The 15,787-nt window shown below is 35.1% G+C and overlaps 1 protein-coding gene across 1 annotated transcript in view; it reads left to right on the top strand.

Moving 5' to 3' along the window:
• The first annotated feature begins 702 nt into the window (after window positions 1–702).
• ITGB6 (integrin subunit beta 6) overlaps window positions 703–15,787 on the top strand; it is an 80,511-nt gene continuing 65,426 nt past the window's right edge. The window contains exons 1-5 of the mRNA XM_004608104.3: window positions 703–778; window positions 1,484–1,563; window positions 4,005–4,209; window positions 4,815–5,061; window positions 14,459–14,624. Of these exons, the coding sequence (XP_004608161.2) occupies window positions 718–778; window positions 1,484–1,563; window positions 4,005–4,209; window positions 4,815–5,061; window positions 14,459–14,624 (759 nt within the window). The 5' untranslated portion in view covers window positions 703–717. The remainder of the gene's footprint in view (window positions 779–1,483; window positions 1,564–4,004; window positions 4,210–4,814; window positions 5,062–14,458; window positions 14,625–15,787) is intronic.

Raw genomic sequence — 15,787 nt, 5'->3', positions numbered from 1 at the left:
TCATTTTCCAATACAGCTTCTTAAATAATTCAAACTTACAGAAAAACACCTCACATCTGGGCTGAAACAAAAGAATATTGCTTAACTTTCCCTACTCTGACTTCTAATTTGACTACAAAGTAAATATTTTACTTTTCAGAATTTGTTTAAATTCTCTGTAAAGGATTTAACAATGGGTAACAAAACCTGAGGTATTTTCATTTCATTGATTTGAAAAAAACTTCAGATATAACCTCTAAACTTGTTTTATTTTCTAGGCTCATTAGTTATTTCTTTAGTTATTATTTCAGTAGAAACAATAGTAGATCACTTTTCAGATGCTCTTGACATTTCACTGATCAATATTTCACTAAAGATATTGACTTAATCTAGGGTACAGTGGCTCTAGCAGAATTTACACAAACATTTCTAGTGAATGAATTCCCCCTCCTTCTCGTGATTATACACCTGCTTTCCTTATAAGGAGAACAAGGAAGTAAATCATGTTGAAGTTGCTTTTAAACACAGCTTTTCTTCTTTACCTGTCCAGGTAGCCTGTTTTCATTTCAGTCCTAATGAAAACTTTATTTACATCTCAAGCTTCTTTTCTAAAGAGTGTGAGTAGTAGTTAATTTTTCACACTTCAAGAAAGACAGACTTGACGGTGTTGAGATTTGGTCTTGTAATGTTGAAGGTAATTCATTTTTTAATCTGTGTGCACAGCGAGAACTGAAACGAATGGGGATCGAACTGCTCTGCCTGTTCTTTCTAATCCTAGGAAGGAATGATCACGTACAAGGTAAGGTCTGAGCTCTCTGATATATTGTTTTTGTGGTATGCTTGACAAACCTGTCATTTGGTTCAGAAACTAGATCGGAAGTTATTTTTATTTGATCTCTTTCTATTGCTCTTTTGCCATTGAGCGAACACTGTAACAATTACAGGCAAACACCGAGCTGTTACCACAGTGAAAGCTCTAGGCTTAAGGTAAATAAATACAAAGGTTGCGTGGGCATTTTAATGAGGAGAATTAAACGGCATTACTGCACAATAGGATTTCTTAACACTTTTGTGGTAACCATTTTAGTAACTTTTCTAGCTACTACATTGTAGAACAAGGTCTTCCACTTAAAAACACTTACTGGAGAGAGAAAAGGGAATTAATTTTTTAAATCCCTTCTGAGAAGCTTTTCTTAACCAGTGCAAATAATTTTTTTAATTAAAGTGGATGATGCTGAAAGAGAGTAATTAGTATGATTCTGTACTTGTGAACGGTGAAACAGTTTCATAGTTTAAGGGAGAAGAGAACAATTGGTGGTGTGGGAGGGGTTAATAAGATATATGTAGTGTTAACATTATAGGTAGAAAATAACCTGTATAAATTGCTAACATTCTGAAGACTAAAATTAATGTTTATATTGCTTTGTTCAAGTACTGTATGAGCCATAAGTCTCATCAGATGAGGAAGAATGTGTTGAATCCCTGTGTCTGGGTTTAAACGTAGGTGGCTGTGCTACAGGAGGTGCTGAGACCTGTGAAGACTGCTTACTCATTGGACCTCAATGTGCCTGGTGTGCTCAGGAGGTAAATGACCTCAATGTGTTTGTAAAGACTACACATTCATTTAACCAGCCATTGTTCTCTTGGTAAGGTACTTTCTGTGCAGTTATAGGAGGGAAAACAGAGCAGGAAGGAAAATACAAGCATTCCCAGATCAACAAGTCACTTGTGACTACTTTCCAAAGCAAGCTGTGAAGGAAGTGAATGGCCAATAACTAAAACTTAACTCATGGCCCTTTATTTAACTTAATTCCTCCTCTTCATTTTATGGCCATTTCTAACTGGTTACATATAAATTGTCTAGGATTTCTGGGTAGTCAGATTACTGTAATGTTATTTTTCTAGTTCCACATATATTTAACTTTACTCTCTCAGGGAATCTCATATGGGAAGTAGTTCATTTTAAACCTAGACTCTAAGATAAGTGTTCCAAGTTTAGGAGTAAATTCTTCAGAGATTATACTGTTTTCTGGTTTTGTATTTTTGTTTTTGTTTTACCAGAATTAAATTTTTATGGGCTCGGTGACTCTGCCAAACCAATGACAAAGCCTAACACAGCATTTCTTATCTGATAAAACTGAGAATGATGGGGAGGTAGATTATGGGGATCTGGAAAGGAGTCACTGCCTCCTATCCCACTGTGCAGTCATCTGTCAATGGTCTTTAATAAGAAAGAACTGCCTTGGTTCTTTCTGGGCTTGAGAGTTTTCTATAAAATCTTATAAAGAGAATCTAAATACAAATCAAATGATGTAAGTGCCAAATTCCACAAATATCAAGCAGATCTGGATGCTTCACTCAGAATAAGACTGTAACAGTTAAAAACCCAAATATTAGTTTGGAATATTTTGGAGGAAGACCTCAGAGACAACTAAGCAAAACCAGCTCCCTCTCTCCCTGCAAAAATGCCTTGGACCCAGGAGGTACTAGCAAAAAAAAAAAAAAAAGGAATTCTAGTTTCTTCTTTTCTGAACTTATGTTTCGAAAACAGTTCTGAGCATATGCTAAAGGGGAAGTACCACATTTATTGATGCTGCCTCACTAAAAAAATAAATAAAATTCTCAGCTTTATATGAGGCAAAAGCAAACCTAATACAATTTGTACCTCTAGAATTTTTATTTAAATGTGTTCTAAATATTCATTCAAGAGAACTATTTATGACTGATACTGAGTAGTGAAATGAAAGTCAATTTTAAGACCCTTTTATACTGAGTTCCTGCTAATAGTAGAGTCATAGCACTTGAAAGAGTTGAAACAAAAAATAAAATAGGCTTTTTCTGGAAGCTGACAAAAATCAGGCTAGAAAGCTTATACCACCTCTGATCCTTCAGCAGACAATGCTCATCACATGCAGTGGCACCGTTTTAAGAAGATTTCTGAGGCCTTTCTAGCCACTTGGTTTTTAAGCATCACGGAAAAACTATGGAGTTAGCGATGACTGGCCTTTGGTCTCAAGTATACACAGGCCTGAGTAGTGGATAACAAAGTATTTTCTCAAAAATCAGTTTCAGAAGATGTATAAGTTTTCTAATTGGTGAAAACAGCAAAAAAAGACTTAGAACCCTAAGAGATAAGAAAAGACTATAATGAGCATAGGTTTGCTTCTAAGAATATGGGTTTCAAGTACCTCTTTGCCTAGCTCTCTAGAAAAACATTAGTTGTCAGATAAGACATCTTTGTCCCTTGACTTGCATTTCTCTGTTCTGGAGGCATTGTAGGAATAGAAGGACCATGTTTATGCCTGGAAACAATTCACCTCACTGTCTCCTAACAGTCAGGTGGATGAGAACAAAGATGGGAAACTTCTAAATCTGACACATGAAACCTCTCTCTAATCCTATTCTCTTTTCTTCCCCAACTCCAAATCTTTAAGAAGTTTCTAACAGACTGTGAACAGGACTTCTCTAGACAATAGTTTAGAGTCCCCAGCAGGTAAAGTTTAGTAAGGTAATGTTAAAATATAAGGGTCACACATTCACAAGTTGAACCAGAACAGGTAGTTATAGAGGGAGATGTCACAATTCTTGCCTTTTATAAACCCACTGAGGAAGGGGTTGGGGAATTTCTACAGATTTGGTAAATAGACACAGTTTTAGCAGTCATAGATTCTATGAACCCTAAACAGATAAAACCACATGATATTAAATATGACCCAACTGCTTCAAAGATAAAGACATGGCACCCTTAAAGAAGTGAGAAATCAAAGAGAAAACAAAAATCTGGGAAAGTTGCTAAGTAAATGTAATTATATTCTCTTGAATATAATGAAAAAGACATGTAAGTTTTATTACCAAAATTATCTTGTTTTACAATAACTTTAGACCTACATTCAATGCCAGGCACAGAGAATATAATATAATCTTTATGGCAAGCTGTCTAACCAGCAATGAAAGCAAAAGCAAAACAAATCTACCTTTAAGCACAATGCAGGACTTTCTTTTTTTTCTCTTTTTTTCTTTTTTAGAATTTTACCCACCCATCTGGAGTTGGTGAAAGGTGTGATACCTCAGCAAATCTTTTAGTTAAAGGATGTCAACTAAATTTCATAGAAAACCCTGTTTCCCAAGTAGAAATACTTACAAATAAGCCTCTCAGTATAGGAAGACAGAAGAATAGTTCTGACATTGTTCAGATATCACCTCAAAGCTTGATCCTTAAATTGAGACCAGGTAGGTTACTGTTTCAGTTGGGCCTTGGTTCATGCCAACACACCTAATGTCACATATGGGAAATACTACACTATTCCACTCATATACCTTGTATTCTATTACAGATCTTTGATTATGGGGACTCAGATTTCCCATTCTTAAGAAAAATGACTGTAAGGCTAATACTTCACTATTATTCACATTGGTTACTTGTACACTCAAAATGTGTACTAAAAAGCCTTATCTGATAGCAACCATTTGAATTACCCAAATGTTATTAAGGCTTACTTCAAGTTTCTTTGAAGGATGTAATGTACCTTCAAATCCCTCTTTATTTGGTTCTCCTTTTCTAAAGTCACCTACCAAAAATTCCTTTTATCTGCCATCTAAATGGATGCTTGTTCTTCCAAAGACATATAAAATATCCTAACTTTTACCTTCTTCAGTAGCCTAAACTCACTGTTGCAAGACGGGCATGCTCACTTGTAAACTTTACCACATAGTTTATTAAATATTAAGTATCTTCAGTAATTTCCTTTGAAAAGGTGAAAGTCATTGATTGGCTTGTCACAAATAGCCTAGGTACATTTTTGTATATTTGCTTCTCTTGGTGGGGCATTTTGCAGGCAGCGAGCAGACTCTGCAAGTGCAAGTTCGCCAGACTGAGGATTACCCAGTGGACTTATATTACCTCATGGACCTCTCAGCCTCCATGGACGATGACCTCAACACAATCAAGAAGCTGGGCTCCCTACTTTCTAAGGAGATGTCAAAATTAACTAGCAACTTTAGACTAGGCTTTGGTTCTTTTGTGGAAAAACCTGTCTCCCCTTTTATAAAAACAACACCAGAAGAAATCTCTAATCCTTGCAGGTAAGTAAATGATTCTCTAGCACCTTTGAATACTGATTTATGGAAGAAATAGCCCTGCTCTCCCCTGAACTTGGCAGGAGATCTCTAAATGATCTTCTGGCGATTTATCTTGTGTTTGCTGGAATTTTAGCACTTCTCAGCTGCCCAAGTTGTTTGGAACCAGGGTAATGTCATCTTAACTACATAGGTCTAGCCTTGGGTCTTTGAAGAAAGTGTTTAGGTCAGGTTGTGTGATTTAGCTTTGTGTGGCGAATCTTGTGTCTTTCACTGGAGATAGGTCTATGCCCTTATCCTGGCACTCAGAGACCCTTTCCTCAATGATTACCATTTTCTGAAAGTACTTGAGAATAACACACACTTTCTCAGAGAGTTTGTATCCTTCTCCACTATAACGCCTTTTGTGGAAAGTTTTGCAGTTTTCTCTGACATATTTTGGGAAATGGAGTTATCCCTTGTTGTTTAGGGAAGGTCTTTTCAGTTCTTACTGTGGTCAGGAGGAAATTTTTCATGGATGTTATTACAATATACTATTATCAAATATTAAAACCATATATTATCCATGGCCAAAGTCAAGTTGCTTTGGGACAGCTTTCCTATATAGTCAATGACATGTTCAAAGTCAAACAATCTAATGTCCTTCTGTTGAAAAAAATCTGCAACAAATGTTGGAATTTTTACATTCATGACCTCATTTAGTTTTCATAGTAACAGCAGGTCAATACAGGTTTCATCCTCACACAGAATCTTAGAGACTGGTAAATGTATTCTCTGCTACCTCAGAGTAGAATACTCCTAATGGATGTGGAAGGTTGTTTGGGGTGTTGGGAGGGGTGGGGGGTGGGGTCTGGGAATATCATTACTGATAACTTATATGGAAATATTTCTGAGCACTCCCAGACCTCAAAATAACCTACCAAAGAACAAAAACTAAGGGTATTAAACTTTCATATAGCAGGAAAAAAATGTAATTTGCCTAAAGCCATATGACTATCAATCATCTGTACCAAAATCCAGATAGTTCTCAAACTAAGCTCTTCACTGCTATAAATTTAATACGTATAAATGACTTTAAAAACAGACTTTTAAAACTTTTAAACACCCAAGACATCAACCTTTGTACAAAATGTTTTTATATTTTAAGTTTTATTTTATTTTAAGTTTTTATATTATTTATATCTTAAGTTTTTGCATTTTTCAAATACAAAAGATGTTTCAGTGAATCTAACATGTCAAAGATAATTTGACCTTGGAAGTAATTAATCTCTATGATAGTCTTAGGAAATATGTTTGGTTGTGAGAATTTTACAAGATAGTGTCTGTCTCCAAACCCCCTTTTTGTGCGATATAATTGACATAAACTAAATTGCATACTTCAGAAATGTTCAATTTGATGAGTTCTGACAACCAAATGTGCCATTATAATCATCTAAAACAGGCTATAGAACATTTCCATGAACTCATAGTTTTCTCATGCCCCATTACAATCAGCTCTTAATCCCCAGAGGCAATCACTTACTGACTTACCCATTTTTAAAATGGAGTGATAGTACAGCGGGTAGGGCATTTGCCTTGCACATGGCCGACTCAGGTTTGATTCCTCCGTCCCTTTCGGAGAGCCCGGCAAGCTACCCATGGCATATTCGACATGCCAAAAACAGTTACAAGTCTCACAATGGAGATGTTACTGGTGCCTGCTCAAGCAAATCGATGAACAACGAGATGACAGTGCTACATGTAGTGCAGTGCAATGATAGCATATTTTTTGTCTCAACATATCTTTGAATCCCTTGTAAATCAGTTTCTTTAATTACATTAAAAAAAAACTATTTCTTTGACTCCCTAGTGTCATAATGATTCCTCTTATGTTTTCCTTTGAAAGTCTTATGACTGAAACATTTTGTACTTAGGTCTATGATCTCAAATTCACTTTTATATTATTTTATACTTGTTTCGATTAAATGGGAGAAAGGTCTAGGTTCTTACAGGTATCCATTTGATGCAGTTCTAGCTACTAAGCAAGAATTCACTCCATTGAATTGTCCTGATGTCTTTGTTGAAAAGCAGTAGGTGAATATCTAGACACTCTTATCTGCTCAGTTGAACCACATGGATATAATCCTGCAAACAGTCCTGATAAATGTCCCTTTATAAAAAGCTGAGAAATAGAAAGTGTTAGTCTTTCATATTTGTACCTTTGACATTCCCAAATCTTTTGTATTTCCATAGAAATTTTATAATCACCTTGTCATTAAGTTTTTTAAAACAGTCTGTGCTTTTATTCTTTATCGGATTTTCACTGAAACATGAAATCAATTTGGGAAGAAGGAATATTTTTATTTTTAAAAAAAGTATTCCATTCATTACATGAGAAATACACTACCATTAATTCATATTCTTTCTTCAGCAATTTTTTATCATTTTCAGAGTAGTAAATTATGATAAACTACATAGATCATAGGTAACCCATGAATCCTTTGTTTTTTTCTAGGGTCCTGTTTATGCTATTAATAGCATTTAAACAGTTTTAATTTTGTACTATATGTTGATCACACAGAAATGAAACTGATTTTGCATATTCACTTAGTGTAATGCAAACTTGATATATTTTCTCATAAGTTGTAATCTGATTTTAAGTTATTTCCGTATGATAGTCTATGTACATTATCATGTCATCTATGAATAACAACCTTTACTCCTCCAATATATATGCTTTTTATCTACTGCACTGACCAAGATCTCTAATACAAATTTATTTTTGAACACTTTTTATTGACCAAGGTTCTGTGATTACAAATTTCCCATGCACATAATTCTAACAATTCATCCCTCACCAGTGCACCCACCTCCCTTCCCAAGCACCACCAGAATGCTCCTTCCTTTCATCCACTCCCTATCCCATGGTTCAGTTGTGTGGAAAAATTCTGCTGTTGTGTTGTCTATGACCCTTAGTTGTTACCTTGCTGTGTCATCTTTAACATATGAGAGATCATGTATTGATCACTTTCCTTCTGACTCACTTCACTAAGAATGATACCTTATGGTTTCATCCTTATTACAGAAAATGGCAAGATTTTGTTGTTAGAGCTGCATAGTGTTCCATTGCGTATATACACAACTCCTTGACCCATTCATCTGTGGTTGGGCATTTGGATTGTTTCTGTATCTTGGCTATTGTACTAAGTTTTCTGATGAACATAGATGTGCATATATCCTTTTAATTAATGTTTTTGTGTTTGGGGGTAGATGCCAAGAAGTGGTATTGGTGGCTTGTGTAGTAGTCCTAATCCTAATTTAAGAGATATCCATATTACTTTCTATATAGATATTGAACCACTTAGCATTCCCACCAATAGTAGATAAGGGCTCCTTTCTCATCACAACCCTACCTACACTATCTGTTTCCAATCTAGTACAATTTTAAATAGAAGTAGAGAGAGTGACAGCTTATCTTGATTATAATATTAAGATGAAAGTTTCAGTATGCCACCATTGCTTATGTTTTCAGAAAATTGTTTTTAAAACTATTTTCATAATTTCTATAACATTTCATCAGAAATTTTATTCGACTCTTTATATTTGCATTTCACAGTCCAATTCTTAGTTATATGCTATAGTCACTATAAAGGATACACACTACTATATCAAAACAAAATTAGAATTCTGTAAGTAGAGAAGAAAAATATTGGAAATTGTGTTAAATATAGTAGTTCTTGCAGCACTGAACAAACAGATCCCTGTAGAGTTATAAGGTTTTATACTTTTAAAAATCTGCATAGTAAATAGTATGGTCTCACTGTTGTAAATTTGAGTGACTTGTAAAAGGAAGTTATCTCTACATAACAATCTTATAATAATTAAATATAGATACATAACTAATGATTTTTAATTTTTTAGAAAAATGAGAAAATGTTATATATGTCCAAAATTTATGTTTTGTTTTTATTTATTTTTATCTGGCAATAAGTTTCAGTACAGAGTAGTAGAGCAATTCCACCTAAGATTACAAATCACCATCTTTGCCCCAGAAGATTTGTTTAAAATTATTCTTTCTGTCAAAGACTGAATAAATTGTAGCCACAATGAAGCATCATAGTGACCATGGGAAACAATAGGTATGGAATGTTACCAAAGAAAGCAATTAAACTTAGAAAGCTCCAACAATTGGGAAACCTAAGATCTGGAACAATATATCCCTGTCCTTAATCAGACTTGTAGAAAAGTAAAGTTTGGCTTTTGCTAGCTCTGAATATATTTCATTCACACATTTATTTGTTAATTCACCCATTCAACAAAAGCTCCTTGAGCTCCAACTATGTATCTGCATTTTGCTACCCATGGTGTGCCTTGGAAGAAAAGCAGACATGAGTCTAGTCCCCAAAGAGTTGAAATTCTTTGAGTATTCAGATACATGATACGTAGCATGATGGGTAAGAACATGGGTTTCAGAATCCAGACCTTTATTAGTTCCTAATTGATCTAATCACTTGTAATGTGACCTTTGATAAATTCAAGCTTCAGTTCAGAAGTACAATCCTGATCACACAGAATGATGAAAATAATTGAGTGAGCCAATGAGAGCATTTGATTCTGGACTTGATTATATAGTTATCAAAATAAATGTTATTATCAGTGCTAAGAGAGTGCAGTTAGGGGAGACCCAAGAACTGCACAGGTACCCTAAATGTTGACCTAAGGACAATAATTACTAGATCTCTACTAGTAATAGAAAAGTCAATGCCTTCCTATTTTCTAAAGTATTTTCCTTTTATTATTTCTTTGGAGCGATAGCACAGCCGGTAGGGCGTTTTGCCTTCACACGGCCGACCCGGGTTCGATTCCTCCATCCCTCTTGGAGAGCCTGGCAATCTATCAAGAGTAATCCTGCCCGCACAGCAGACCCTGGCAAGCTAGCTTTGTCATATTCGATATGCCAAAAACAGTAACAAGTCTCACAATGGAGATGTTACTGGTGCCCACTCTAGCAAATCAAAGAACAATGGGACAACAGTGCTACAGTGCTACGTTCTTACTGGCAAAATTTTCCATGAAAGTTTTAAGCAACAAGTTCTGTGTCTTTCCTTTGTATTACATTCTAATGCTTCATCTTTATCTCTCTATATGCCACCTCAATTCCTGTATACACCAAGAACTCAAATACCAAACACAAATGTCAATCCTTTGTTCACTCAAAGCCTTATAATTGGGGCTGGAGCGGTAGCACAGCAGGTAGGGCGTTTGCCTTGCATGCAACTGACCCGGGTTCAATTCCCAGCATCCCATATGGTCCCCTGAGCACCGCCAGGAGTAATTCCTGAGGGCAGAGCAAGGAATAACCCTGTGCAACGCCAAGTGTGACCCCAAAAAGCAAAAAAAAAAAAAAAAAGAAAAGAAAGAAAAGCCTTAAAAGCCTTATAGTTGCGGAATAAAATGTTCCTTAGTAGGAAGGCAGTGAGACAAAAGAATATGGAGCTTTTTCAGTCCTGTGTCAGTCATAGCCTAGAACAAATAACTTACTTTGAGCTCAATTTAGCTATAAATACTTTCCAACTCCTAGGATAATTGTGAAAATTAAATCAGCTCAGGACATAATAGCCATTCTGAACAAATATCAACTTTCTTTCTCTGATGACAAACTTTAGTCATTTTGATTTAATTGTCTTGAAACTTAAATACTGTAACTCTTGCACCTTGAAAAACTAATACCTCAACAGTCTAGGATACAACTTTCTCATAGAACACATGATTTGCATGTATAAGTATACTGAGTTCAATCTTCAACATGACACATACAAAATTAAGACCACAAAGAGCTTTAGCTTATGTAAATTTTGACAACATTCAGCGTATTAAGAAAGCAAAGCTGAGATAATTTAAAAATAGCTATGATTTAATAACTGTAATAATATATTGCAAGTTATTATAAAACATATCTTATGAAAATTAACTATTTTACAAAACACACTTAGCAAGGAATGAAGTGCTATTTTACACTTTTATCACTTTCTTGACACATAATTATTTTAATATCTGTTCCACATTTAATATGCTTCAATATTTTTTTCTGGTTTAATTCCATGAAGAAACTCAAGCCCCCCATATATAGTTGGGAAAGAGAAAATTTAATAACCTTATTAAAAGACTGGATATTCTACTTTAATATTACATTTAAAATAAATGAAAGGTAAAAGTTTATCAGTGAATTTTTTTCATCTTTTACAGGCAAACTTTTAGTCTATCTTAAATTTGAATGACTTACCCAAAAATGTGCGTTATTTTGGGTTCTACAAATGAGTATTTCACTGACTTAAGGAAAGAAAACCTTCCAAATTTCATGATGTATCATCTTAAAAATTCACATTTGATAGCATCGCCATAAACCTCAGAAAAATCCCAAAGTATTCAGAAGTCTTTAATCTCTTAAGACACAGCTTAAAGGTTTCCAAAATTTTAATTTTCTATTTACCTCAGAGTTTACCATTGGCAACAAATACTGACAGCTGTTTTCCTTGAAGTAACAGACTCGCTTCCTTCATTATTCAGAACATGCCTGCCTGCCAAATACCCAAGTTGGATTCATAGTTTAGCTGTCAAGTGTTCTTTTGGGTGAAAATACTGTTCCATTTAAAAAAAAAAAACCTAGTAGCTCCAAAAATCCCAGAGCACTTTCTATTACAAACATTGCTTTTTTGATGTTCTGTGTGCATTTCCCATGTGCTCATACAAAATATTTAAACCATGCATTCAAGGGTGCTTATTTAACAAACTCGACAACTTTTACAGTTTTATCAAGTTAAATTAGAATTTCATTAGTATAATGATTATATTATACTAATATAATATAATTTATATTATATTATAAATATATATAGTTTGTGGCCAGTTCCTGATCCGTGCTCAGGCACCGGCAGTTAATCACCATCATTTTTTTTTTTTGGCAACATTGCAAGTGTCAGCATAGCACAAAGACAAATGACATTTTATTGTGAAAACAGTTCAACTTTAAGGACTTTGATAAGGTCTCTTTTCAGAGACTCTGGTATCTGTGCACTATGTTTCAAAAAGCTCTGTTATAATCTAATCTCCAGTGCCTTTTTGGAGTACCTTTTTTTTTATCTTCACTGGATAGAGAATTACGAAAAGTTATTTCACCCTGCAAGAATGCTGAAATGGTTTGCATTTTTAGAAAAAAGTTTCACTTATTCTGGTAAGATACAGCAACTCAAGATAATGTGTCCATTTTCATCTTTGTAGATGATTGAGGTGCATTTAAAAACACTTACTAGCACAGAGGTTACGTTTTCTCCTTTGGCCAAACATTTTGAGGGACTGAAAAAATAAGACTCCTGAAGCCAAGAATCAAGTCTCCTCAAATGACAATTTAGCAAATGCTAAGCTATTGCTTCTGGGGGACGTCAGGCTCCTGAAGGCCTCTGGTCCTCATTCTTGCCAACTGAACAATACGAATCTTAGTTTTGTGTGTGTTTCTATTTAAAAACAGTGTTGAAGTTTTGATTCATTAACAGTGAATTTACATTCAATACGATAATTGACGTCAGAACAGTTTCTCTACACACTAACTTGCTCCAAATACCATGTCAGTCTCCTTGCACTTAAGAACACTGACAACATTACATTGAGAGGCTGTTCTAAGAAACAAAATCACCAACCCACAACAACCCCCCAAGCCCCAAAACGGCATGAAAATAATTTATAGCAAATGTGCTGAAGCTGGAATAAAAACAGGCTTACTGACATTAGAAAACAGGTATACTGGGTGAACTCAAATTTTTCACTGTGGTATGCATGCCCATGAATGACCTTGAAAATACTGTATTTATTTTGGGCTTAAAATAAAAGTTAGTCAGTAGGTATGTTCATAGACATATGACCTGTGGATAATGAGAATTAACTGCAAACCTCAAGCAGATAACTTCGTGAACCAGAGCCTGGTCTTGAAAGATGCACTGACTCTTCGTATTTTATGACAAGATAAGCAGCTGAATCTGAAGAGCTTCTCTTTCAAAAGTCAACCAGCTCTTTGCAGTCACACTGTATCACTGTCATTCCACTGCTCATTGATTTGCTTGAGCGGGCACCAGTAACATCTTCATTGTGAGACTTGTTATTACTATTTTTGGCATATCGAATATGCCAGGGGTAGCTTGTCAGGCTCTGTGGTGCAGGCAGGATACTCTCCATAGCTTGCCGGGCCCTGTGAGAGAGACAGAGGAATTGAGCCTGGGTTGGCCCTACCCGCTGTGCTATCGCTCCAGTCAGTACCTTTACTGGGTGCTGGAGCAATATCACAGCGGGTAGGGTGTTTGCCTTGCACACGGCTGACCTGGGTTTGATTCCTCCACCCCTCTCGGGGAGCCTGGCAAGCTACAGAGAGTATCGATATACCAAAAACAGTAACAACAAATCTCACAGTGGAGACATTATTGGTGCCTGCTTGAGCAAATCGTTAAACAATGGGACGACAGTGACTATCTTTACTGGGATACTCTTATTTGTCCCAGCTCTTCTACACCAGTATTTCTCAAGTATTTGCTTTGTGTCAGAAAGACTTGAAAATTCAAGGTTTTTCATTTATAGTATATGCCCATGTGGTTCCCACACTGCTGATCCTGGTACCACATATTAAGAAACTCGGCTGTGCACTATGACTTCCATTTTCCAAATGAAAACCCAAAGTTTAGACAGGTTGAGTTGCTTGGCTAATGTGTTGTGCATAAACCCTAGCTGTTTTTAATAAGAGGTGGTTAAGTTCATGATCAGCTTTGACATTTTACTACAGGACCTTTGGGGTAAATCCCATGATATGGTATTTTTCTCCATGTGTAAACTGTTTTAAATAGTGATTTTATTCACAGTCTATCCCACAATAGGCTATTTTATCACAGAAGAATTGGACTTTAGAAGCAAGACGGTTGTTCTGGTTGAGAGCAATGCAGAGCTGAGGGGAACAGGAAGGATGATAGGGGAAAGACACATTCTTCTCTCAGTAATGTTACAGCATGACTCACGCTGGCAGTGTAAGGTATCAGAATACTAAGAAATAGTCACCATCATATACTTACTACTTCTTGGAGAGAAATAGAGGTTTACACACATGCACACGTGCACAAGCACAACACACACAGATGGATAAGGAATTTGGTATGTGTTATCTTGCGTTTGAACTGGTTTAAGACACAGATGGAATTCTAAAATAGAGCTATTATGGTCAACGTGACAATGCTGGGTGAGCCTTAATAGTGAGCCTTACTCAATTACAGTCAGACACATTACAAAAAAAATCTTTCATTATTTAGCAAATTTTGCTAGGCTATCAGAACTATTACTTGCATGTTGATTCATATTGCATCAAGAAAATTTTCACATCTTACTTTTGCAGTAGTATTCCATACTTATGCTTACCTACATTTGGATTCAAGCACATTTTGCCATTGACAAAAGATGCTGAAAAATTCAATGAAATTGTGAAGAATCAGAAAATTTCAGCTAACATTGACACACCTGAAGGAGGATTTGATGCAATAATGCAAGCTGCTGTATGTAAGGTATGCAATGGGGATTAGTATTTCAGTCTGTTGATTTAAAATGCTACACATGTTCAACTTATTAACAAATTTACTTTGAAAAGCTTAACTATTATTGTAAAAATGCTATATTTCTGCATTTTAATATTCCTCTTTAGTGCAAGACATTTATGTTTTAACTGAATCAGGTTAAAATGAATAGATAGTCTTTTAATATCCAATATTTTGATGATTAAATAAAATTACAATTGTGTCAAATATGGGTTAAAACAATAGTTGTGTACTAATTATATTCCTTTTCTTGTTGTTTTGGGACCACGCCCAGCAATGCTCAGCACTTACACATGGCATTGCTTGGGGTACTATATGTGATTCCAATTCCAGGTATCAAACCTGGGTTATTTACATACAAGGCAAGAGCCTTACCCACTAAACAATCTCTCTAGAGTTAATTTTCAAAGGTTGCAATAACATTAAATTATCAGTGTGAAAAATATCAAAAGCAAATATTAATTTAAAAGTCAAAAGACTACATATTAGATATCTATTGTTTGATCCAACAAAATCAGTATTTGATGTCACAAGTCTCCACATCAGTGCAGGAATATGCTCATCCTTATTAGATGTGTAGTCTCAGGAATAGTTCCTTGCTCTCAGATATACACTCTCTATGGAAAATATCAGGAAATGGATAGGGTCGAAGTTCTTAAAAGGTAGAAATTAGGGAAGTAAGGTGATGGTTAAGCTGGAATGGCAGGACTGGGATGAAATTTGGTCCCACTGTTCATGAAGTAATATTAACTAGAATAGAAAGATCACTTGAGAAATAGACCATCTTAATTAGTAATAACTCAAGGTCATACTTTTATAAGTAATCTTTATTCTAGTATTATATATTTTGTTTTTATACCATTAGGAAGAGAAATCTGTGCTTCAATATTGGGTGATGCTTGTTTTAAGTTCATTTTGTATTAGATTCTTCATAGTTTTGCTTTTGCTTGAATTTAGAATAATATATGACTAATTTTACTCCTTTCCCAACATTTTTCTGGTAAATTAAAAACTTTAAAGTAAAAATAATTAACTATGTAGAAGTCAAGGTTTAAAGATCATGGATAATTACACTGATAGTAGTGGTTCTATTTTTTTCTGAGGCATAAATCATCTAAAAATATTATCTGGGA

Source organism: Sorex araneus, chromosome X (genome assembly GCF_027595985.1).
Source record: "Sorex araneus isolate mSorAra2 chromosome X, mSorAra2.pri, whole genome shotgun sequence".
NCBI classification, from domain to species: Eukaryota; Metazoa; Chordata; class Mammalia; order Eulipotyphla; family Soricidae; genus Sorex; species Sorex araneus.
The sequence above is the reverse complement of the archived record's forward strand: the minus strand, read 5'-3'. Positions and strand labels throughout refer to the sequence as shown.